Genomic DNA, 23747 nt, shown 5'->3' on the forward strand with positions numbered 1-23747 from the left:
TGTTCTTCTTTTTGCGGATACAGACTAACACGGCTGCTACTCTGATATCTTCCCACAGTGGCCAGAGCTAGAGCTTCAGGGGGAATGTACAGAACACAGCAATTTGAGTGACCCACCTGTCTTCTCCTCCCAGCTGCTGGCAGTCAGAGGTTTAGGGTTGCCCCCAGCATGGGGTTGCATCCCTGACCAACTTGGCTATTAGCATTGATAGACCTATCCTCCATGAACTTACCTGGTTCTTCTTTGAGGGATGTCCTTATGGGTGCTCCACTTGTAGGTGCAGCAGAGCCCCCTGCGCCTGGTATCGAAAATCTTCATCAGCAGTGCCCATTGGACTTCTCCCATCTCGTGCTGTGCGCAGGACGTATATATAGCACTGAGCGGTCCAACCACCCCTAATTCCTTCTGTACCGCCTTTGGTCTGGGACAGAATCCACAGCAGAACCCGCTTCTCCTATTCCTTCAGTAGATAGTATCTTACCTGCTAGCGTCGCATAGTTAGTATTTTCTTCTCTTTTCTTCTCCCTCCCCCCCACCAAAAGTTTTTTCTTTTGGTTTTGTTTAACTTTACATCTACAGTTATCTCATAACTTAGGTGTCTGTTTTTTCCTACTTCCTGCCTGGGAAGCCTTTTTCTGTCATCCTTATGCCTGAATCCCCCAGGTTTAAGAGGTGTGTTTCCTGCAGCGCTACTTTTCCAGTAATGGACGGCCAACCTAAGTGCGTCCACTGTCTGGGAGAGGGGACACATCCTGCAAAAGTGTTCCCACTGCCTCGGCTGGAAACCCAGAGCCAGAAAGGACCAGGACATCAGATTAAAACTTCTCATGGAGAAATCACTGCAACTGGCATCAGATCCGGGCCTAGACTCCTCCCTGGAGAGGCCCCCACACTCTGCCAGGTCATCTGCTAACCTTCACTTCCCACATCCCGTGAAGAGAAAGTCATCCTTTTCTTGCTTCGACAAAAAGAAACGGGCTCCCTCCTCACACTCTGAGGCGCAGCCCATCGGAACACCATCCCTGGCCAGGTCTGTGGCCTCAACCTCATCTGACAGGGGACACAGCTCCAGGGCCCATCCAAGTACCGCTGGTACTGACACAAGGAAAAGGTCTACAGACCCTAATCGGGCAAATCTACAGCTCTGGGGAATGAGACAGGCCAACTGCAGGAGTTACGGCACTAGCGCCCTTTCCTATACCAACGAAGCCGTCAGCACCGAGTAAGCCCTTGGCACCATCAAAATCATCGGCACTGGCCAAGTCTTTGATGCCAACCAAGCCATTGGCACCGACCAAATCTTCAGCACCAACCAAGTTTCTGGTGCCATCTACTGACACCTCAGGGGCAAACACCCTTCCTTTGGCACCATCTTACACTACCACCGATGATACTTTTTCCCCCTCCACAAGACTTTAGATACTCTAAAGACCTATTAGTATCAGACACTCCTTCTACCTGACCTCCCCCCACTTTCACCCTCCTCTCCAAACTCATGACACTCCCCCCTCTCTCTGCCTTGGATGGCACCTCCTTTCCTCAGTGACGAGGATGAAGAGGAGGAGGAAGACAAAGGCTCCATCACTTCCTCATCTACTAGACCAATCACATCTGCTCATTCTCACTACCCATAGTCTACCTCTGGTCCTCAGTCCTGGCAGGAACCACCATGGATGCAGCCACATGTGCCACTCCCTCCAAACTGGCCATATTGGGACCCTTGGGTCATGTGCAGGGCACAATTTGGGAGCCCTCCTAGAGAGCAAAGCCGGAGACCTACACCTCTCCCTTCTCCATCAGTCTCTCGCCCTCCGGAAGCTGAACCCCCGCTGGTACCAACTGAAGAGGAAGAACAGGAGGAAGAGGCTCCACCAACACTAGGTTTTTCCTCCTCCTCTGATGAGGCTATCGTGCCTCCACCCCTATATCTGCCGACAACCTCAGGCACTTTCAAGATCTATTCCACAGGATTGCAGACTCCCTACAGATCCTTTTGGAGGATGTCAAGGACCAGCAGCATAAACTGCTAGATATCCTCCACACATCCTCTTCCTCCAAGATCACTCTACCCACCAACCAGGCTCTTCTTGACCCTAAAAAGGTGTTGTGGCAGACCCCGGCATCCATCCCTCCGACCTGCAAAGCACCAACAAGAAATACTATGTTCCGGTGAAGGACACCGAATTTCTGTTCTTGCACACACCCACCCAAATTCTTTGGTAGTCAATGTGGTGCAAGAGAGAGGCTGTCAACATCAATCTCATTCTAGTCCTCCAGACAGAGATTGGAAATGCCTAGACTTGTTTGGATGCAAAGCATAGTAATCAGCCATGCTCCAATTTAGAATCTCAAACTACAAAGCCCTTATGGCTAAGTATAACTACTTAAACTACTCCATAAGAACATAAGAACGGCCATACTGGGTCAGACCAAAGGTCCATCTAGCTCAGTATCCTGTCTTCCGACAGTGGCCAATGCCAGGTGCTTCAGAGGGAATGAACAGAACAGGTAATTATCAATTGATCCATCCCCGTCATCCATTCCCAGATTCTGGCAAATTGGAGGAACTCTGCCAGGACCTACCGAAGGCCAAGAAAGAGCAATTCCAGTCCCTGATATCAGAAGGGCACCTCCCAGCTCGAACAGCCCTACAAGCCTCGTTAGATTTTGCAGATACTTCTACCTGATCCATCGCGACTGCTGTGATTAAGAGGCATACATCCTGGCTCCACCTATCGGGTTTTCCTAAGGAGGTACAAAACACGGTAGAGGACTTACCTTTTGAGGGACAGAAACTATTCTCGGAGCACATGGACGATTCTCTGTACTCCCTTAAGGACTCCGATCTCTTGGCATCTACACGCCAGCGCCAAAGAGACACTCATGGAAGTACCAACTCCCGCCACGATCCCAAACACAGCAGTACACTCCTCAACAGCACTATGACACCCAGTGCCAAAGACAGAAGTCTCCTACAAAATGGAGACAACCCACTCTTCAAGGGGCTACCTCTCACACATCCCCACCGAAGCAGCAATTTTGAAGGTGTGGTCAAGGCCCTGAGAAGCCTTCCTCTCTTCCAGTCATTCTCACCATCTTCGACGTCCCAGCAGTTTGGCGACTGTTTAGCTCCATTTTCCCCATCTTGGAGACTCATCACCTCAGACAAGTGGGTCCTAGAAATAATCAAGGAAGAATACTCCATTCCCTTCCTATCTATCCCACCCGCCACCCTCCCTCCCCATCCCTCTTCAGGGACCCCTCTCACAACTCCATTCTATGGGAAGAAATAAATCCTCTTCTGCGCCTGGGAGCCATAGAACTGGTCCCCTCCCAGCATGTGGGACAGGGTTTCTGCTCCCACTATTTCCTGATCCAGAAGAAATTCAGTGGCTGGCGACCCATCCTGGACCTTCGCAATCTAAACAAGTTTGTCAAACTGCAACATTTTAAGATGGTTTCCACTATTATCCCAGCACTAGAACAGGGGGACTGGTTCTCAGCCCTCGACTTCCAAGACGCATACTTTCATATTACAATACACCCTGCCCACAGATGATTTCTCTGATTCGTCATGGGCGATGACCACTACCAGTACAAAGTATTACCCTTTGGGCTGTCCACAGTGCCTCGGGTGTTCTCCAAGGTTGTGGCGGTAGTTGCTGCCTACCTCAGAAAACAAGGAGTCATCATTTTTCCATACTTGGACAACTGGCTCCTCAAGGCCCCATCTGAAACCGACACTCTCCAAGCTGTCCACCTAACGATGGACCTGGTCATGAAACTAGGCCTCCTCGTGAATCTAGAAGAGTCCACTTTAATGCCAGTACAACAGCTGGAATTCATCGTCACACTATTGGATGCCATACAAGCCAGAGCCTTCCTACCACTTCATAGATTCTCGGCTATAACAGATCTGGTATCCAATGCACGGGTCTGCCCTCAGATCGCTGCCAGAACCTGTCTCCAACTTCTAGGTCACATGGCCACATTTGTGGTCAGGCACGCAACACTACACATGCAATGTCGTCAGGCATGGTTCCGTACCGTATATCTTCCCGACAAACACAGCCTCCACAAACTCTTATCCATGCTGATGCAAGTCAAGGACTCACTACTGTGATGGACACAGCCCAACAATGTCTGTGTAGAAGTCAACATCGACTATGATCCTATCAACCGATGCCTCCCTAATCGGTTGGGGAGCACATCTCCACGATCACACAGTGCAGGGCAGATGGTCGTTCACAGAATCCACCCTACACATCAATCTCCTAGAACTATGAGCAGTCTGCAACACCAGTTGAAATGTCCTTCCTCTACTTAGAGCAGGGGTCGGCAACCTTCCGCACGTGGCCCATCAGGGTAATCTGCTGGCGGGCCGCGAGACATTTTGTTTACATTGGCTGCATAGGCGCCAACTTTTCCCGGTGCCGGTGGGTGCTCAACCCCCCCAGCCCCCACCCCAACTCCACCCCTGCCTCACCCCCCCCGCCCCTGCCATGCCCCCTTCCAACCCTTCCCCAAAGTCTCCGCCCCCTCCCTGCCCCTATTGGACCCCTTCCCCAAATCCCCGCCCCCTGCCCGCCTCTTCCTTGAGCGTGCCATGTTCCCCCTCTTCCCCACCTCCTTCTTTAGAGCCTGGGGGGACATCCAATCTTTTCTGGAAGTGCGAATAGTCCACTTCTACTGACAAGGTCAAAAGCCATTGTGAGATCAATTAAGGTTATGTAGAGGGGCTTTTTTGTTCTCTGCATTTCTCTTGTAGTTGTCTCAGCGAGAAGATCATGTCGATAGCAGACCTTTCAGCTCTGAAGCCACACTGTGATTCAGGGTAGATTCTGCCTGCAAGGGTCTGAAGTCTGTTCAGGGCAACTCAGGCAACTCCCATGACCACCTAAAAAAACTAAGAGCCTTTGGTGAGAGACCTTGTCAAAGGCTTTCTGAAAATTCAGGTACACAGTATGACTTGATCACCCTTATCCATAACATTCTAGTAGATTAGTGAGGCATAATTCCCCTTTACAAAAGCCATGTTGACTCTTCCCCAAGGTGTCTGATCATTCTGTTCTTCACTACGGTTTCTATCAGCTTGCCCGGTACTGAAGTTAGGCTCACAGCCTTGTAATTGCCAGGATTGCCTCTGGAGCACTTCTTAAAAATTGACATTACATTAGCTAGCTTCCAGTCACCTGGAGCTTACACAGAGCTCTTCTTCAGAGCTGGAAAAAGTGCTAAGAGCATCACAGCTAAATATAAGGTAGAACAGATTGTTTAGCATAAGGAGTTAACACATATTTCAAGGGACCATTCAAGGTGAAGTGGCCCGTTAACATCTCTCCAGTGGTGTGTGGTGGAGAAAGCTGGGTGGAGGTTAGGGGGTTATAGATTGTAGACATATATCCACTGTGATCGGTCATAAATCCAGTGTCTGTTCAGTCCATGATTTTTAATGTCTAGCAAAGTTATGAATTAAGCTCCCAGGCTCGTCTTTGGAAGGTGTTGTGCAGGTTTCCTTTGAGGCCGAGGACTGAGAGGTCAGATAAAGAGTGACCACTTTGTGAAAAGTATTCACCTACAGGTGATAGGGTGTTTTTGTTTTTTATCATTTTCCTGTGTGACTTCATTCAAGATGTATTGGTTGCCTGGTTTCACCCATATAGTTGTTATTGGGGCATTTATGTGTAGGGCCCATGGATCTTGAAAGATGTGTTGCGGGGAGGGGGCGGCTTTTGATCATCAGAGCAGTGGAGATATGTCTCCAGGTTTTGCATCTATTATTCTGGCATGGTTTGCTGCCGCATTGAGTTGTGTGTCCTGATCTATGAGGAACTTGCTGCTGATGCTTGGAGAGGTTGTGAGGTTGTTTGAAGGCCAGAATCATAGAACTGGAAGGGACTTCAAGACGTTATCTAGTCCAGTCCCCTGCACTCAAGGCAGGACTAATTATTATCTAGACCATCCCTGACAGGTGTTTGTCCAACCTGCTCTTAAAAATCCCCAATGACGGAGATTCCACAACCTCCCTGGGCAATTTATTCCAGTGCTTAACCACCCTGACAGTTGGGAAGTTTTTCTTAATGTCCAACCTAAACCTCCCTTGCTGCAATTTAAGCCCATTGCTTCTTGTCCTATCCTCAGAGGTTAAGAAATTTTTCTCTCTCTCCTCCTTGTAACAACCTTTTACGTACTTGAAAACTGTTATGTCCCCTCTCAGACTTCTCTTCTCCAGATTAAACAAACCCAATTTTTTCAATCTTCCCTCATAGGTCATCTTTTTTAGACCTTTAATCATTTTTGTTGCTCTTCTCTGGACTTTCTCCAATTTGTCCACATCCTTCCTGAAATGTGTCGCCCAGAACTGAACACAATACTCCAGTTGGGGCCTAATCAGAAGAGGGGGTTCAGGAAAGATTTCTTTCAGGATGTGGTCCCATCGAGTATGGGTTGTAATTATTTGATGATACCCGGTATGGGTTCCAGTGTGGCGTGGTAAGTCGACATCCAGGAGTGTGCAGTTGGCAGTGGTTTTATAGAATCATAAGGTTAGACGGGGCCACGGCGCAAGGGTCAGCTAGTCTAATCCCCTATCAAGATGCAGGATTTATTGGGGCTAAACCATCCAAGACAGACGGCTCCAGCCTCCTTTGGAAAACCTCCAGTGAAGGAGCTTCCACAACCTCCCTAGGCCTCTGGTCCCTTGTCTTACAGTGAGAAAGTTTATCCTGAGATCTTATCTGAGCCTGGGCGCACATTGCAACATACCTCAGTGAGTCAGCCCTGCGGCCAGGTCTTGTTTTCAGTTCCATGCTTTTCAGGGTGTATATATACAGTCCAGTATTGGGCAAGTGAGGGATTCAGGGTTTCCCCTTTGGGTTGGGGTCTCATGGTCCAGACCCTTGTACCTTCAATGTCCTTCCCCATCTCGGTTCCCCACTGAGCGATAGACTTCCATTGTTATCACTTTTTAGGGGTTAGTAGGGGAGCCCAGACCCACCCGTCTCTGGTCCAATGCCAATCGTAGCTCCTGTCACGGAGTGTTGGGGGACTCAGGGCCCTGCACCCCCGGCTTCCTGCGATTCACCATGACTCTCAGCCAGCCAGTAAAGCAGAAGGTTTATTTGGATGACAGGAATACAGTCCAAGACAGGTCTTGCAGGCACAGACAACAGGACCCCCTTGGTTAAGTCCAGCTTGGGGTCCCAGGGCATCCCAGCCCGCCCCCCTTCGGGGGGGTCAGAGCCATCTCTGTCTCCCAGCCATCTCTCCAGCTCGCTTCCAGCACACTGCCTTCAGCGACCCCTCCCACAGCCTTTGTTCAGTTTCCCGGGCTCAGGAGTCACCTGGCCTTCAACCCCTTCCTGGGTTCTCATGTTACACTCCCAGGAATGCGCCCCCGGGCCGATCCCATCCTCCAATGCAGACTATCCCAGCACACTCCCCTGTCAGCATTCACAGACCACAGTGAGAACAGGCCCAGTTCGTCACATCTCTCCCCCCTTCGAGACCGAACTGAGCAGGGTCACTTTAGCCAGTGACCCGGGGAAGTTCGAACCTACCCCCGTTCCCATGGATGCCCCCGCATCCCTCCCATTCCTTGGTGAGAATTACACCAGGCCCCTCCAGTTTCACGCCCCCCCTTAGGTTGGGGTGCTTGATGGCACTCGCAGTTCGCATGTGGGAAGGTTTATGCGGCCTGTGCCCTTTTCCCACCCCCATACCTCTGGGGCTCCAACTGGGCTGTGGTCTTCTCCCAGCGCTCCAGTCTGGAGGTCTGTGCTTTGGGCTCTCTTGGTTCAGAGCCGCCCTTTTTACCTTGGCCACCCTCCGGAAAGGCTCCTCTATGCTGGGCAAGGGTCCTAAAGCCGTTTTCCCCTTGTCCCAGGCCTTCCTCCCCCTCTGACAGAGGTCACAGGATCCGCAGTACTGTCGGACAGTAACAAAGACCCCAGGCCAGTAAAAGCTCCGTAGCAGCCTCTGCTGGGTACGCCAGGTTCCCTGGTGCCCTGAGAGAGGAATGTCATGGGCCCGGCACAGCAGCTGGCGGCGATACTTCTGGGGTACCACCAGCTGCCTCCTGATCCCCCCTGACTCCATTTTCCCTGGGGGAGCCCATTCTCGGTACAGGAACCCCTTCTCCCACAGGAACCTTTTCCGGCCACCTCGTCCCATGGTCTGTACCGCATTGAGGTCGGCCAGGTCCCTTATCTTCTGCAAGGAGGGATCTCTCTGTAACTCGGCCTGGAACTCAGCAGCTGGGACGGGGATGGCCACCTGCTCTTTCTCGCCCGCTGGGTCCGAAGCTGCAGCCTCCCTGAGCCGCGTCCCTGGGCGTTCCCTCCCCACCAGGTTAGGGTCCTGCGCCTCAGGCAAGGCACCCCCCTCAAGGCCAGGGCGCAATGCCCCTCGCCGGCTCTGACTGCGGGTCACAACTAAGGCGGTCTGGGGGCTGCTTGGCCAGTCCTCTAGGTCCCCCCCCATCAACACCTCAGTGGGCAAATGGTGGTGCACTCCCACGTCCTTGGGGCCCTCCTTGGCCCCCCATTTCAGGTGTACCCTCGCTACGGGAACCTTGAATGGGGTCCCGCCCACCCCGGTCAGGGTCAGGAAGGTGTTGGGCACCACCCGATCTGGGGCCACCACCTCGGGCCGGGCCAGTGTCACCTCTGCGCCCGTGTCCCAGTATCCATAAACTTTCTTCCCATCCACCTCCAGGGGAACAAGGCACTCGCTCCGCAGGGACAGCCCCGCGCCAACCCTGTAAACGGAGAACTTTGAATCCGGAGCATCTGGCCCCCCAGAGAAGCTGGCCTGGGGCCCTTCTCTCTCTTGAGCAGTTGATAAGCTGCCAGCCCCTCTTGCGTGAGAAGCCTGCCCCCCGTCCGTCTGGGCCTCTACCAAGTTAACCCGGTGCGGGTTCGGTCTGCTCAGTCTGTCCTTGAGCTTGGGCCACTGGGCCCGAACGTGGCCTCTTCGGCCGCAGTAATAGCAGCTCAGGTCCCGTGGGTCCCCTCGAGCCGGTCGGTTGTCCCTGATGCTGGGCATTTCCCGGGGGAGGGGATTCCCAATATTCCCCCTTTGGGAGGTCCCAGGGTGACTCTCTCTCTGCATCGCGGCGGGCCTGTTCCTTTGGGGCTCCTCCCTGCCACCCCCTGACCGGCTCTTTACAAACTCATCAGCCAGCTGCCCGGCGTGTCGCGGGTTCTCTGGCTTTCTGTCCACCAACCACAGCCTCAGGTCGGATGGGCACCGCTCATACAGTTGCTCCAGTACCAGCAGTTTAATCAGGTCCTCCTTCGTCTGGGCCCCACCAGCCCACTTGCTGGCGTATCTTTCCATGCGGACGGCTAGTTGCAGATATGAGACCTCAGGGGTTTTATCTTGACTCCGGAACCTTTCCCGGTACATCTCAGGAGTCAGCCCAAACTCACGTAGCAGGGCCTTTTTGAATAGTTCGTAGTCCCCTTTCTCTGCCTCTCCCAGTTGGCGGTACAATGCCACGGATTTGGGGTCCAGTAAGGGGGTAAGGACCCGGAGTCTGTCCGCAGGATCCACCCGGTGCAGCTCGCAGGCCGTCTCAAAGGCCTCCAGGAAGTCATCCATGTCCTCCCCCTCCTTGTATGGGGCCATGATGCACTTATCAAAGCTCCGTGCAGTCCTGGGTCCCCCCTCACTCACCGCAGCCGGGGGTTCGCTGCCCTTCAATCTCGCCAGTTCCAGGTCATGCTGACGCTGTCTCTCATTCTCCTGTCTCTGTCTCTCTTTCTCCTCCCGTTCACGCTGATGCTGTCTCTCATTCTCCTCCCGTTCATGCTGTCTCTGTCTCTCTTCACGCTGATGCTGTCTCTCTTTCTCCTCCCGTTCATGCTGTCTCTGTCGTTCACGATCCTCCAGCTCTCTCAGTTTTAGCTCTTTCTCCCATTCCAGCCAATTCCGCTCCCCGGATGCCGAACGTCGCCGGGAGGATCCTCTGCTGGCCGGCGGGCTTCGCCGGGGGGACCCCCTGCTGGCCGGGGGGGTCACGGCGCCTTCGGTATTTGCTGGGCTCCTCCCCACCCTTCCCCTAGGCATAGGAAGGAGGGGTCTCGGGAAGCCCTCAGCAGCCGGCTGACCACTCCCAGCTGGGACAGACACTGGTGCCTGCGCTGCATTTGCCAGGCTGCTTCCCTGAGACACAGGGATCAGTTCATTCGCGCGATCTTCCGCCTCCAGCTGGGCAATGAGCTGTTCTTTGGTGAGCCTCCCAACGCGCAGCCGCCTCTGCTTGCACAGCTCCACCAGGTCGCTCTTAAGCCGCTTGGCATACATCTTCCTGCTGGCCACTCACCGGCCTGTGTGCTCACAGCTCCCCACAGTTCCCAGGGGGCCCCCTAGTGTGCCAGCCCTTCTCGAGGTCACCGCCTCTCAGCCAGGGTCGAGCTGCAGACTCCTCCGCCCCTGGGACCACTCGCTGCGATCCCCCCGGGGGACCCTGTTACTGCAAAAGTCCTTCTCGCTGGTCACACACTCCCAGGGGTAATAACCGTCTCTCTCTCACTCTTCAGCACGCCTGGTCCCCGTCAATCCCCCTTCGTTTTACTGCTCCCCAGTCACTTACTGCAGGAAGCGCCGTCCACGGGGTGCAGTAGATCCCACCGCTGCCACCAGTTGTCACGGAGTGTTGGGGGACTCAGGGCCCTGCACCCCCGGCTTCCTGCGATTCACCATGACTCTCAGCCAGCCAGTAAAGCAGAAGGTTTATTTGGATGACAGGAATACAGTCCAAGACAGGTCTTGCAGGCACAGACAACAGGACCCCCTTGGTTAAGTCCAGCTTGGGGTCCCAGGGCATCCCAGCCCGCCCCCCTTCGGGGGGGTCAGAGCCATCTCTGTCTCCCAGCCATCTCTCCAGCTCGCTTCCAGCACACTGCCTTCAGCGACCCCTCCCACAGCCTTTGTTCAGTTTCCCGGGCTCAGGAGTCACCTGGCCTTCAACCCCTTCCTGGGTTCTCATGTTACACTCCCAGGAATGCGCCCCCGGGCCGATCCCATCCTCCAATGCAGACTATCCCAGCACACTCCCCTGTCAGCATTCACAGACCACAGTGAGAACAGGCCCAGTTCGTCACAGCTCCGTCACGAAGTCCCCGGGCGATGCTCTGGAGCTGCTCCCCACAAAGCCAGTCAGGACTTTGGGGAGCCTCCTCTCCCTCGGAGCAGACCGTCTTCAGGGCAAGAAGCTGACACGGCTTCACCTCCTGGGTCTGACCCCGGAGCATTCAGCATCCCCTGCCCCTCCGTGCACTTCCCACAGCGAGTCCGCCCAGGCGGGGTCCTGGGGAAGCCAGAGGGTCCTGCACCCCCACTTCGCAGTCGGACGTGACTCTCAGCCAGCCAGTAAAACAGAGGTTTATTAGACGACAGGAACACGGTCTAAAACAGAGCTTGTAGGTCCAGAGAACCGGATCCCTCAGCCGGGTCCATTCTGAGGTCCCGCGAGCCAGACACCCCCGTCTGCCCTCACTCCCCGTCCCCAGCCAGCTCCAAACTGACACCCCCTCCAGCCCCTTCTTCTCTGCTGAGTTCCTTTCCCGGGCCAGGAGGTCACCTGACCTCTTTTGTTCTCCCACACCTTTAGCTATTCCCTTGCAGGGGGGAAGGGCCTGGCCATTAGTTGCCAGGGAGACAGAGTGTCAGTGATTTATGCACACTGGCCTTTATCCCACCACCTAGAGACTTAAGAAATGCATAGGGGAAACTGAGGCACCCACACAGTATTCAGAGGAAACATTAAGAACAGTCCCACTTCGTCACAGTAGGCAGCTAAGTCCTGCACCCTCAGGTGCTGTGCGGCTCCCTCCCTACAAGTCCTGTCTCTTCCCATTGGTTAAAGTAAATAACTAACCACCAAGATAAAGTCTGTGCCTTCAGAGAGTCACCAGTCCCTCCTCTGTGGGCTTGGACAGGCCACTAGTGCCAGGCCTCAGGTAGCAAGAGCTCCTGTGGTGTCCCTTCCCAAGAGCTCCTGTGGTGTCCCTGTGACGAACTGGGACTGTTCTTGCTGGGGTGTGTGAATGCTGACAGGGGAGTGTGACTAGGATGGTCTGCATCGGGGGATGGGAGCCGGCCCAAGGGAACATACCTGAGCTTGTAACATGAGAACCCAGGAGGGGGTTGGAGGTCAGATGACTCCGGGGCCCGGGAAACTGAACAAAGGCTGTGGGAGGGGTCGCTGAAGGGGGAGTGTGGGAAGCAGGCTGGAAGGAGGCTGGAGAGATGGCTGGGAGGCAGAGATGGCTCTGACCCCCCAAAGGGGGGGGCTGGGATGCCCTGGGACCCCAAGCTGGACCTAACTGAGGGGGGCCCTGTTGTCTGTGCCTGCAAGACCTGTCTTGGACTGTGTTCCTGTCATCCAAATAAACCTTCTGCTTTACTGGCTGGCTGAGAGTCATGGTGAATCGCAGGAAGCCGGGGGTGCAGGGCCCTGAGTTCCCCAATACTCCGTGACAACTGGTGGCAGCGGTGGGATCTACTGCACCCCGTGGACGGCGCTTCCTGCAGTAAGTGACTGGGGAGCAGTAAAACGAAGGGGGATTGACGGGGACCAGGCCTGCTGAAGAGTGGGAGAGAGACGGTTATTACCCCTGGGAGTGTGTGACCAGCGAGAAGGACTTTTGCAGTAACAGGGTCCCCCGTGGGATCACAGCGAGTGGTCCCAGGGGCGGAGGAGTCTGCAGCTCGACCCTGGCAGAGAGGTGGTGACCTCGAGAAGGGCTGGCACACTAGGGGGCCCCCTGCGAACTGTGGGGAGCTGTGAGCACACAGGCCGGTGAGTGGCCAGCAGGAAGATGTATGCCAAGCGGCTTAAGAGCGACCTGGTGGAGCTGTGCAAGCAGAGGCGGCTGCGCATTGGGAGGCTCACCAAAGAACAGCTCATTGCCCAGCTGGAGGCGGAAGATCGCGCGAATGAACTGATCCCTGTGTCTCAGGGAAGCAGCCTGGCAAATGCAGCGCAGGCACCAGTGTCTGTCCCAGCTGGGAGTGGTCAGCCGGCTGCTGAGGGCTTCCCGAGACCCCTCCTTCCTATGCCTAGGGGAAGGGTGGGGAGGAGCCCAGCAAATACCGAAGGCGCCGTGATCCCCCCGGCCAGCAGGGGGTCCCCCCGGCGAAGCCCGCCGGCCAGCAGAGGAGCCTCCCGGCGACGTTCGGCATCCGGGGAGCGGAATTGGCTGGAATGGGAGAAAGAGCTAAAACTGAGGGAGCTGGAGGATCGTGAACAACAGAGACAGCATGAAGAGAGACAGCATCAGCGTGAAGAGAGACAGCATCAGCGTGAACGGGAGGAGAATGAGAGACAGCGTCAGCATGAAGAGAGACAGAGACAGGAGAATGAGAGACAGCGTCAGCATGACCTGGAACTGGCGAGACTGAGGGGCAGCGAACCCCCGGCTGCGGTGAGTGAGGGGGGACCCAGGACTGCACGGAGCTTTGATAAGTGCATCATGGCCCCATACAAGGAGGGGGAGGACATGGATGACTTCCTGGAGGCCTTTGAGACGGCCTGCGAGCTGCACCGGGTTGATCCCGCGGACAGACTCCGGGTCCTTACCCCCTTACTGGACCCCAAATCCGTGGCATTGTACCGCCAACTGGGAGGGGCAGAGAAAGGGGACTACGAACTATTCAAAAAGGCCCTGCTACATGAGTTTGGGCTGACTCCTGAGATGTACCGGGGAAGGTTCCGGAGTCAAGATAAAACCCCTGAGATCTCATATCTGCAACTAGCCGCCCGCATGGAAAGATACGCCAGCAAGTGGGCTGGTGGGGCCCAGACGAAGGAGGACCTGATTAAACTGCTGGTACTGGAGCAACTGTATGAGCGGTGCCCATCCGACCTGAGGCTGTGGTTGGTGGACAGAAAGCCAGAGAACCCGCGACACGCCGGGCAGCTGGCTGATGAGTTTGTAAAGAGCCGGTCAGGGGGGGGCAGGGAGGAGCCCCAAAGGAACAGGCCCGCCGTGATGCAGAGAGAGAGTCACCCTGGGACCTCCCAAAGGGGGAATATGGGGAATCCCCTCCCACGGGGAATGCCCAGCGTCAGGGACAACCGACCGGCTCGAGGGGACCCACAGGACATGAGCTGCTATTACTGCGGCCGAAGAGGCCACGTTCGGGCCCAGTGCCCCAAGCTCAAGGACAGACTGAGCAGACCGAACCCGCATAGGGTTAACTTGGTAGAGGCCCAGACGGACGAGGGGCAGGCTTCTCACGCAAGAGGGGCTGGCAGCTTATCAACTGCTCAAGAGAGAGAAGGGCCCCAGGCCAGCTCCTCTAGGGGGCTGGATGCCCCAGACTCAGGGTTTTTGGTTTATACGGTGGGCGCGGGGCTGTCCCTCCGGAGAGAGTACCTTGTTCCCCTGGAGGTGGATGGGAGGAAGGTCAATGGATACTGGGATACGGGCGCAGAGGTGACGCTGGCCCGGCCCGAGGTGGTGGCCCCAGATCAGGTGGTGCCCAACTCCTACCTGACCCTGACGGGGGTGGGCGGAACACCAGTCAAAGTGCCCGTGGCAAGGGTACACCTGAAGTGGGGGGCCAAGGAGGGCCCCAAGGATGTGGGGGTACACCCGTATCTGCCCACTGAGGTATTGATGGGGGGGGACCTGGAGAACTGGCCAAGCAACCCCCAAAAGGCACTGGTTGTGACCCGCAGTCAGAGCCGGCGAGGGGCCCTGCGCCCTGGCCTTGGGGGGGGTGCCTTGCCTGAGGCGCAGGACCCTAACCTGGTGGGGAGGGAACGCCCAGGGACGCGGCTCAGGGAGGCTGCAGCTTCGGACCCAGCGGGCGAGAAAGAGCAGGTGGCCATCCCTGTCCCAGCTGCTGAGTTCCAGGCCGAGTTACAGAGAGACCCCTCCTTGCGGAAGATAAGGGACCTGGCCGACCTCAATGCGGTACAGACCATGGAACGAGGTGGCCGGAAAAGGTTCCTGTGGGAGAAGGGGTTCCTGTACCGAGAATGGGCTCCCCCAGGGAAAATGGAGTCAGGGGGGATCAGGAGGCAGCTGGTGGTACCCCAGAAGTATCGCCGCCAGCTGCTGTGCCGGGCCCATGACATTCCCCTCTCAGGGCACCAGGGAACCTGGCGTACCCAGCAGAGGCTGCTACGGAGCTTTTACTGGCCTGGGGTCTTTGTTACTGTCCGACAGTACTGCGGATCCTGTGACCCCTGTCAGAGGGGGAGGAAGGCCTGGGACAAGGGGAAAAGAGCTTTAGGACCCTTGCCCAGCATAAAGGATCCTTTCCAGAGGGTGGCCAAGGTTAAAAGGGCGTCTCTAAACCAAGAGAGCCCAAAGCACAGACCTCCAGACTGGAGCGCTGGGAGAAGACCACAGCCCAGTTGGAACCCCAGAGGTATGGGGGTGGGAAAAGGGCACAGGCCGCATAAACCTTCCCACATGCGAACTGCGAGTGCCATCAAGCACCCCCGACCTAAGGGGGGGCGTGGAACGGAAGGGGCCTGGTGTAATTCTCACCAAGGAACTGGAGGGATGCGGGGGCATCCATGGGAACGGGGGTAGGTTCGAACTTCCCCGGGTCACTGGCTAAAGTGACCCTGCTCAGTTCGGTCTCGAAGGGGGGAGAGATGTGACGAACTGGGACTGTTCTTGCTGGGGTGTGTGAATGCTGACAGGGGAGTGTGACTAGGATGGTCTGCATCGGGGGATGGGAGCCGGCCCAAGGGAACATACCTGAGCTTGTAACATGAGAACCCAGGAGGGGGTTGGAGGTCAGATGACTCCGGGGCCCGGGAAACTGAACAAAGGCTGTGGGAGGGGTCGCTGAAGGGGGAGTGTGGGAAGCAGGCTGGAAGGAGGCTGGAGAGATGGCTGGGAGGCAGAGATGGCTCTGACCCCCCAAAGGGGGGGGCTGGGATGCCCTGGGACCCCAAGCTGGACCTAACTGAGGGGGGCCCTGTTGTCTGTGCCTGCAAGACCTGTCTTGGACTGTGTTCCTGTCATCCAAATAAACCTTCTGCTTTACTGGCTGGCTGAGAGTCATGGTGAATCGCAGGAAGCCGGGGGTGCAGGGCCCTGAGTTCCCCAATACTCCGTGACAGTCCCTTCCCAAGAGCTCCGGTGGTGGTCCTTCCCAAGAGCTCCGGTGGTGGTCCTTCCCAAGAGCTCCTGTGGTGTCCCTTCCCAAGAGCTCCGGTGGTGTTCCTTCCCAAGAGCTCCTGTGGTGGTCCTTCCCAAGAGCTCCGGTGGTGTTCCTTCCCAAGAGCTCCGGTGGTGTTCCTTCCCAAGAGCTCCTGTGGTGTCCCTTCCCAAGAGCTCCTGTGGTGTTCCTTCCCAAGAGCTCCGGTGGTGTTCCTTCCCAAGAGCTCCGGTGGTGTTCCTTCCCAAGAGCTCCTGTGGTGTCCCTTCCCAAGAGCTCCGGTGGTGTTCCTTCCCAAGAGCTCCTGTGGTGTCCCTTCCCAAGAGCTCCTGTGGTGTTCCTTCCCAAGAGCTCCGGTGCAGGTTCCTCTCAACTGTCTGCCTGCCACTGTAAGCTTTGTAAGCTTCACCTCCAGCCTGTGTCGGCTTTGCAGGTGCGGTGGGGTAGGGCCACCTGGGCTGAGAGCAGCTCCCTAGCCCCTTCCTCTCCAGTGTGGGGTTTGTATACTCTCACAGGGTACCTGGGCCAGTGCCCTGGAGGGCACCCCAGGAATGCTCACCCCCAGACTCCTCTCTCCACAGGAGCCCTGCTGGATGTCTGGGTCAGTTTCCAGCAGAAGTGGATTTTTCTGAATATAGTGCTGTATGAGATGGACATCAGCCTGCCCAGCAGCGAGCTGGTGAGTCGTCTGTCCCACCACATGCCCCTGCCCCGAGCCAGTGAGTCCTCCCTCCCCTCCTCACTGCCTCCAGTTCCCTGCCTCTTGGGGCTTCCCTTCTGCAGGGCTGATGCTTGCTTTCCTCGCACCAGGATTGCCTGTTCCAGAAGCTGGACAGCAGGTTCCGGGAGCTCATGCAGGTGACATCCAAGCACCCCCTGGTGCTATCCAGCATGATGCCTACGGCCACCTCCAACCGGGAGAGCCGCTTTATGGGTGTGCCCCTGCAGACCATGCTGAGCGAGGGTGTTGAGGACCTGCAGCTCATCATCCACGGACTGGAGTACGTGCTGGAGGCTACGCGCATGGGCTTCCCCCGCCTCTTCTTCCTCAGCAACACAGAGGTGGTGGCTATGATGGCCTCACCTGCGGAGCCCATGGAGGTGACCACCTGGGCCCGCCGCTGCTTCCCAACTGTGCACCAGCTGGCCTTCTGTGAGCCCTCGGCCACTCGAGACCCTGCCACCTATGCTGTCCTGCTGCCCATGGCAGAAGCCACGGGCCTGGTGGGAGCCTGTGGGGAGACGGTGCCGTTGTGTTCCCCGTTGCTCCTCAACCAGAAGGTCACTAAATGGCTGTGTGCCCTGGAGCAGCGCATGAAGGAGGCCCTCTTCCACCTGCTGCAGGCATGCATGGCCCAGCGCCTGGCCCTGCGGCCCCAGCTCGACGTGGCCTTCGAGCACCACCCAGGTCCCACCGAGCTGCCGCTGCACCTGCTGGTGGAGCACTGGGGGCAGCTGGCAACAGGCTTCCCGGCCCAGTGCGTGCTGCTGGCCGAGGAGGCCTTGTGGTTTGCGGATGTGCAGGAGCGGCTCTTCGGCCCCGTGCGCAGGCCTGGCCTCAAGCTCAAACACCGACTCAAGCTGGAGGCCCTGGCCCACTATGTCCGGAACTACCGCAGCAGCCAGGCCGGGCAGCCGGGCAGCAGCCAGCTCAGCACGCTGCTGGGGGCCCTGCTCACGGTCACCGTGCGCCAGCGCGACGTGCTGGCCCACCTGCTGCAGCGCAAGGTCGACTCACCCACCGCCTTTGCCTGGGCCCAGCTGCTCAAGTACCGGCTGGTCCTGCACCCCGAGAGTGCCAGGGCAGTCGGGGCCCCCCTTGAGAGCTGGGCCGCCAGCCCCCCCGGCTGCTGGGCCGAGGTCCTCGACATCCGCCTGCACTATGGCTATGAGTATGTGGGGAACTGCCCCCACCTGGTGGGGGGCCCTCAGCTGGAGAGGAGCTTCCTGGGCTTACTGCTTGCCCTGGAGGAGTTCCGCTGTGGCGCGGCTCTGGGCTGCCACGGGGTCGGGAAGACGGCCACCATGCAGCACCTGGCCAGGGCTCTGGGGCGCCAGCTCGTCACCCTGCACTGCTCCCAGCAGATGGGCCTGGGCTGCCTCCGCCAACACCTGAGTGGGGCTGTGCAGGCCGGGGCCTGGCTGCTGCTGGAGGCTGTGGACCAGCTGGGGCCCGGTGTCCTGTCAGGGTTCAGCCAGCTCCTGTCAGACCTGCGGATGCTCTGCATGGGCCTGCAGGCGGAGACGGGCCGGGTGAGCCCCAGCCACAGATCCAAGAGCAGGGACGGGGAGGGGCAGGAGCAGCCGGCAAGGGCCCTGCCAGAGCTGGGCCTGAATGAAGCTGAGCCGTACCAGCCCCGCGTGCTGGGCAACATCCTCTTCGGGGAGCGGCTGCTGCGGGTCAGGGAGACCTACGGCTGCCTAGCCACCCTGCAGCGTCTCCCTGAGCTCCTGCGCCTGGCCCTGCGCCCCGTGGCCCTGCTGCCCCCCGACCTGCACCAGGTGGCCGAGGTGACCTTGCTGGCAGCTGGCTTCCGGGAAGCAGCACACCTGGCCAAGAAGCTGAGCTATTTCTTCTGGCTGGAGGGGGAGCTGGGCCCGGGCCCTGCACCCAGCCGGCTGGCCCTGTTCAAGGGGGTCATTGAGGCAGCCATTGGCATTGTGTATCCGCCTGTGGTGAGGCCAGAGCCCGAGCCCAAGCCCGGGGAGCAGCTCCCAGCCCAGCAGTCACCCTTTGAGAGCCTGGCGGAGGAGCCTGCCCTCATCCAAGCTCTCTGCCTCTCGCCCTTCTTGTCTGCCCTGGAGGACCCCCGGCGGAGTAGAGTGTGGGAGCTGCTCCGAGGGGTCTTCCCGGCCTCCTGCTCCCTGGTCCCCGAGGCCCAGGCGCCCCCCAGGCTGCTGAGTGCTGTGACAGCACAGCTGCATGAGGACAAGCTCCACGCAGACCCCGAGCTCACCAGCACCATAGTGCAGCTTTGCCAGGCCCTGCTGGGCTCACCGGGGGTCCTGCTGGTGGGGCCCTCTGGCAGCGGCAAGACCACAGCCTGGAAGACCCTGGCTAAGGTGCTGAGCAGGCTGGCTGTGAGTGCGTCCTTGGAGCTGGCGCCAGGAGCGGGCAGGCCAGGCACTCGGAAGGACGTGGCATACCTGCCCATCAGCACTGTCTGCCTCTGCCCCAACAGCCTCAGCACCGCTGAATTCCTGGGCAGGCTTGAGGGAGGCATCTGGAGGGAGGGCGTTTTCTCCAGGCTCCTGCAGAGAATGGCTTCCTCAGCCCCTGCGGCTGGGCTGGGCGTGTCAGGCACCCAGCAATGGCTGGTGCTGGACGGGTTTGCCAGCTCCGAGTGGCTGGATCCCATCTCGTCGCTGTTCAGCGCAGAGCCCACTCTCAGCCTGCCAAACGGGCAGCAGCTCCATCCCCCAGAGGGCGTGAAGTTCCTCTTTGAGCTGCCTGATGCCTCCAGCATCTCACCATCCATCTCCACACACTGCGCCCTCCTGCACTGTGGGGGCTCGTGTGTCTGGCGAGCACTGCTGGCGTCATCCCTAGCCCCCATCTACCACACGTACAGAGTGAGCCAGGAGAGCGTGGTCATGCTGCGTGGCCTCGCTGAGGATGTCTTCCCTCCCACGCTCACCTTCCTGCAGCAGCATTGCAGCTCTGTGCTGCAGCCTCACGCCGACCTGCGCAGCCCCGTGGCCTGGGGCATCCCAGAGACCACAGCCTTCACCAGGCTCCTGAAGGCTCTGCTGGACCAACACCTGAGCCATGACAAGGCGAAGGCCCAGCCCCTGAGAAGGGAGGACCAGGCAGGTGAGGGAAATCCCAGCAGGACCAATGACCTTGTTCCCCCCTGCTCTTACAGGGTCCAGATTAGAACCAGTCCCCAGTGCTGCTGATCCTGACCAGCCGAGTTCCCCCATTCTGGGCACCCCGGGGTCTGCGCAGGGGCAGAGCCCCAGGGAAGGGGCCTGATGGCGGAGGCTGCCCGGGGCTCTCTGTTGGGTGGGCAGGATCTCACCATCCAGGGAGTCCTGGGTGACTGGCACGGATCCTCCTTGGCGGGTCATTGCCCATGAATGCTTGTGACAGGGCCAGTCTGGAACCTGGGCCTACTCGGAGCTCTGCAGCACCTGCCAGGCCCAGGCTGGGGTCTGCTATCACTAGGCCAGGCTGGGGTCCCCTGCCTCTGGGTGACTGACTTTCTCTCCCCAGTGGCTGAGAACAGCGGTGCTGGGGTCTCAGCTGCCCCTTCACACGGGGGCTTGGATGAAGCTGTCCCACCCCATCACCACCTGCTTGTCCGCAGCATCTTCGTGTTTGCCTACATCTGGGGCTTCAGTGGCCACCTGCACCCCAGGTACCAGCCAGGGGTTCCCTGGGGCTGGGCCATTCATGGCCCTTCTCCCTCTAGCCACGCCGGCGGGGATGATGAGTGAGCAGCACTGGGAGGCGGAAGCAGTGGAATGTGGACTCCAAGGATGGGGTTGGAGGCTGGAAGCCAGGACTCCTGGGGGGGAGGGAAGGGGAGTGGGGTCTATGGGTTAGAACAGCAGAACAGGGAGCCAGGACTCCTGGAGAGGGGAGGGGAGGGGAGTGGGGTCTATGGAGCAGAACAGGGAGCCAGGACTCCTGGGGAGGGGAGGGGAGTGGGGTCTATGGAGCAGAACAGGGAGCCAGGACTCCTGGGGAGGGAAGGGGAGTGGGGTCTATGGGTTAGAACAGCAGAACAGGGAGCCAGGACTCCTGGGGAGGGGAGGGGAGGGGAGGAGAGTGGGGTCTATGGGGCAGAACAGGGAGCCAGGACTCCTGGGGAGGGGAGGGGAGTGGGGTCTATAGCAGAACAGGGAGCCAGGACTCCTGGGGAGGGGAGGGGAGTGGGGTCTATGGGGCAGAACAGGGAGCCAGGACTCCTGGGGAGGGGAGGGGAGTGGGGTCTATGGGGCAGAACAGGGAGCCAGGACTCCTGCGGAGGGGAGGGGAGGGGAGGGGAGGGGGGTCTATGGAGCAGAACAGGGAGCCAGGACTCCTGGGTTCTAGCCTGGCTCTGGGAGCAAAGTGGGTCTAGTTGTTACAGCAGGGGCTCTTTGGGGCCAACTCAGGGCACTGTCCATCTCTCTGACTATTTTTTGCAGACACTGGGCCATCTTTGACAGCTTTGCCCGTAGAGTCCTGTACAGCAGCAGCTACACCATAGAGCTGCCTTCAGCCGATTCTGTCTTTGACCTCTATCCCCAGCCTGAGGATGGGAAACTGGAGGTTTTTGATGGGAAGTATCTGTCCGGCAGAATCAAGGCAGTTCCTGAGAGTTTCACCATCCTGCCCCAGGTACGGCCAGGCCCCAGGGGTCCCCAGGAGCTGCCCCATCCTGCCCCAGGTACAGTCAGGCCCTGTGAGCTGCCCCCGTCCTCCCCCAGGTATGTCCAGGTCCCAGGGGTCCCCAGGAGCTGCCTCCTTCTGCCCCATGTACGGCCAGGTCCCAGTGGTCCCCATGACAGGTCCTGTCATGCCCCAGGTATGGCCAGGCTCTGGAGGTCCCTGTGAGCTGTCCCAGGTATGACTGGCCCCCAGGGGGTTCCCGGGAGCTGCCCCATTCTGCCCCATGTATGGCCAGGCCCAGTGGTCCCCATGACAGGCCCTGTCATGCACCAGTTATGGCCAGGCTCTGGGGGTCCCTGTGAGCTGTCCCAGGTATGACTGGCCCCCAGGGGGTTCCCGGGAGCTGCCCCGTTCTGCCCTAGATCCACCCAGGACCATCACACACTGTAACATTCCCACTGGCGACAGCCAGAGCTGCTGGATGCCAGAGGAGAGGTCAGATGCTAGAGGCACAGAGGGGGTAAGGCTGGGAGCTCTTCCAAGAGCCCCATGCAGCCGGAGACGTGGCTCCTCGCCTTTGATCCCCTGCTCTATGGTGCTCCTGTTACGAGTGTGGGGGAGTCAGGGCCCTGCACCCCTCTTCCTGAGATTCACCATGACTCTCAGCCAGAAGGTTTATTAGGTGATAGGAACACAGTCCCAAGCAGAGCGTGTAGGTACAACCAGAACCCCTCAATCAAGTCCTTCTGGGGGGTTCAGGGAGCTTAGACCCCAGCTTGGGGTTCCCTGTGTTGCACCATCCAGCCCAAACTGAAAACAAAAAAACTCCTCCACCAGCTCTCTCCCCTCTCCTGCTCCTCTCCTTTGTTCAGTCTCCCGGGCAGAAGGTGTCACTTCTCCCAACCCTCCTCCTGGCTCAGGTTACAGCTCAGGTAGCTTCCTTCAAGGGAAGTCCCCCATCCCCAATGTAACCCCCCTGCAACATTCCCAGGTCAAATCCGCCCCGCTCCCTGCTCGTCACAGCTCCCCTCTGGTCAAGTGCTACACAGTCGCAGGGCCCCCTCCCTGGCACGGTCTCTCTGCTCTGCAGTACGAGCGACTCCTCTACGTGCTGGACCTGCTCCTGGGCTCGAGGCAGCCAGTGCTCCTGGCTGGGGAGCCCAGCTGCGGCAAGTCGTCCTTCGCGGAGCAGCTGATCCAGCCCAATCATTCCTACCATCGTGTCGCCATCTCGCCTGCCCTCGGCGCGGACCACGTGCGCCGGCTGCTGGAGAGCCACGTCCTGAGCAGCATGTGGGACAAGGCCCTGTTCACCGGCCTCCCTGGGTCCCGGCCCCCTGGCGTCAGGGGCGGGAGGAGCTGCTACCTGCTCCTGCTGGATGACCTGCACGCCGCCGAGCTGAGTGAGCCCCCGCCTCACGTCAGACAGTGCCCTGGGCCGAGCTGGAAATGGCCACGTAACTTCTGTGGGGCCTGGCTCCTGCTCCTTGGCCCAGACACCGCCTGCCCCTGGGCTCTGCGGGGCCCGGCTCCCGATCGCTGGAGCCAGACACCCCCTGGCTGGGGCCAGAACCCCCTGCCCCAGGGCTCTGCGGGGCCCGGCTCCCCCTGCCTCCCGATTGCTGGAGTCGGACACCCCCTGCCCCAGGGCTCTGAGGGGCCCAGCTCCCCATCGCTGGAGCCAGACATCCCCTGGCTGGGGCCAGACACCCCCTGCCCCAGGGCTCCAGTTGGCAGTGCAGTGGGGCAGGCAGGCTCCCTGCCCGGCTCCTCACGGCTCCCGGAAGTGGTGACATATCCCTTGGCTCCTAGGCACAGGGGCAGCCATGGGGGCTCCGTGCTGCCTCCCACCTTGAGCGCCACCTCCACAGCTCCCATTGGTCGGGAACCACCCCTGTGCCTAGGAGCCGAGGGAGACATCATCTCTTCTGGGAGCCACCTGAGGTCAGCACTGCCCGGAGCCTGCACCCCAAACCCCCTGCCCCAGCGCTCAGCTCCCTTCTGCACCCAAACTCCCTCCCGCACCCCAGCCACCTGCCTCAGCCCAGAGCCCTGTCTGCACTCTGACCCCCTTTGCCCCGGGCCAGAGCCCGCTCCTACACCCCAAACTCCTCAGTCCCAGGTCCACCCCAGAGCCCGCACCCCCAGCCAGAGCCCTCACCCCCCCGCCCTAGCCAGGAGCCCCTTTCCCCCTCCCCCCGAATCCCTCATTTCTGGCCTCACCTTGGAGCTCTCACCCTCTCCCGGAACCCCCTGCCCCAGCCCGGTGAAAATGAGTGAGTGAGGGTGGGGG

General features: G+C 58.7%; 2 protein-coding genes across 2 annotated transcripts in view; both read left to right on the forward strand.

Moving 5' to 3' along the window:
• Window positions 1-23747, forward strand: part of LCMT2 (leucine carboxyl methyltransferase 2) — a 517091-nt gene that overhangs the window by 96712 nt on the left and 396632 nt on the right. The window lies entirely within an intron of this gene.
• DNHD1 (dynein heavy chain domain 1) overlaps window positions 1-23747 on the forward strand; it is a 105312-nt gene that overhangs the window by 28482 nt on the left and 53083 nt on the right. The window contains 6 exon segments of the mRNA XM_065589518.1: window positions 16716-16813; window positions 16945-19948; window positions 20351-20495; window positions 21271-21675; window positions 21827-21974; window positions 22284-23730. Of these exon segments, the coding sequence (XP_065445590.1) occupies window positions 16716-16813; window positions 16945-19948; window positions 20351-20495; window positions 21271-21675; window positions 21827-21974; window positions 22284-23730 (5247 nt within the window).

This window comes from Chrysemys picta, chromosome 1 (assembly GCF_011386835.1).
Source record: "Chrysemys picta bellii isolate R12L10 chromosome 1, ASM1138683v2, whole genome shotgun sequence".
Taxonomy (NCBI): Eukaryota; Metazoa; Chordata; order Testudines; family Emydidae; genus Chrysemys; species Chrysemys picta.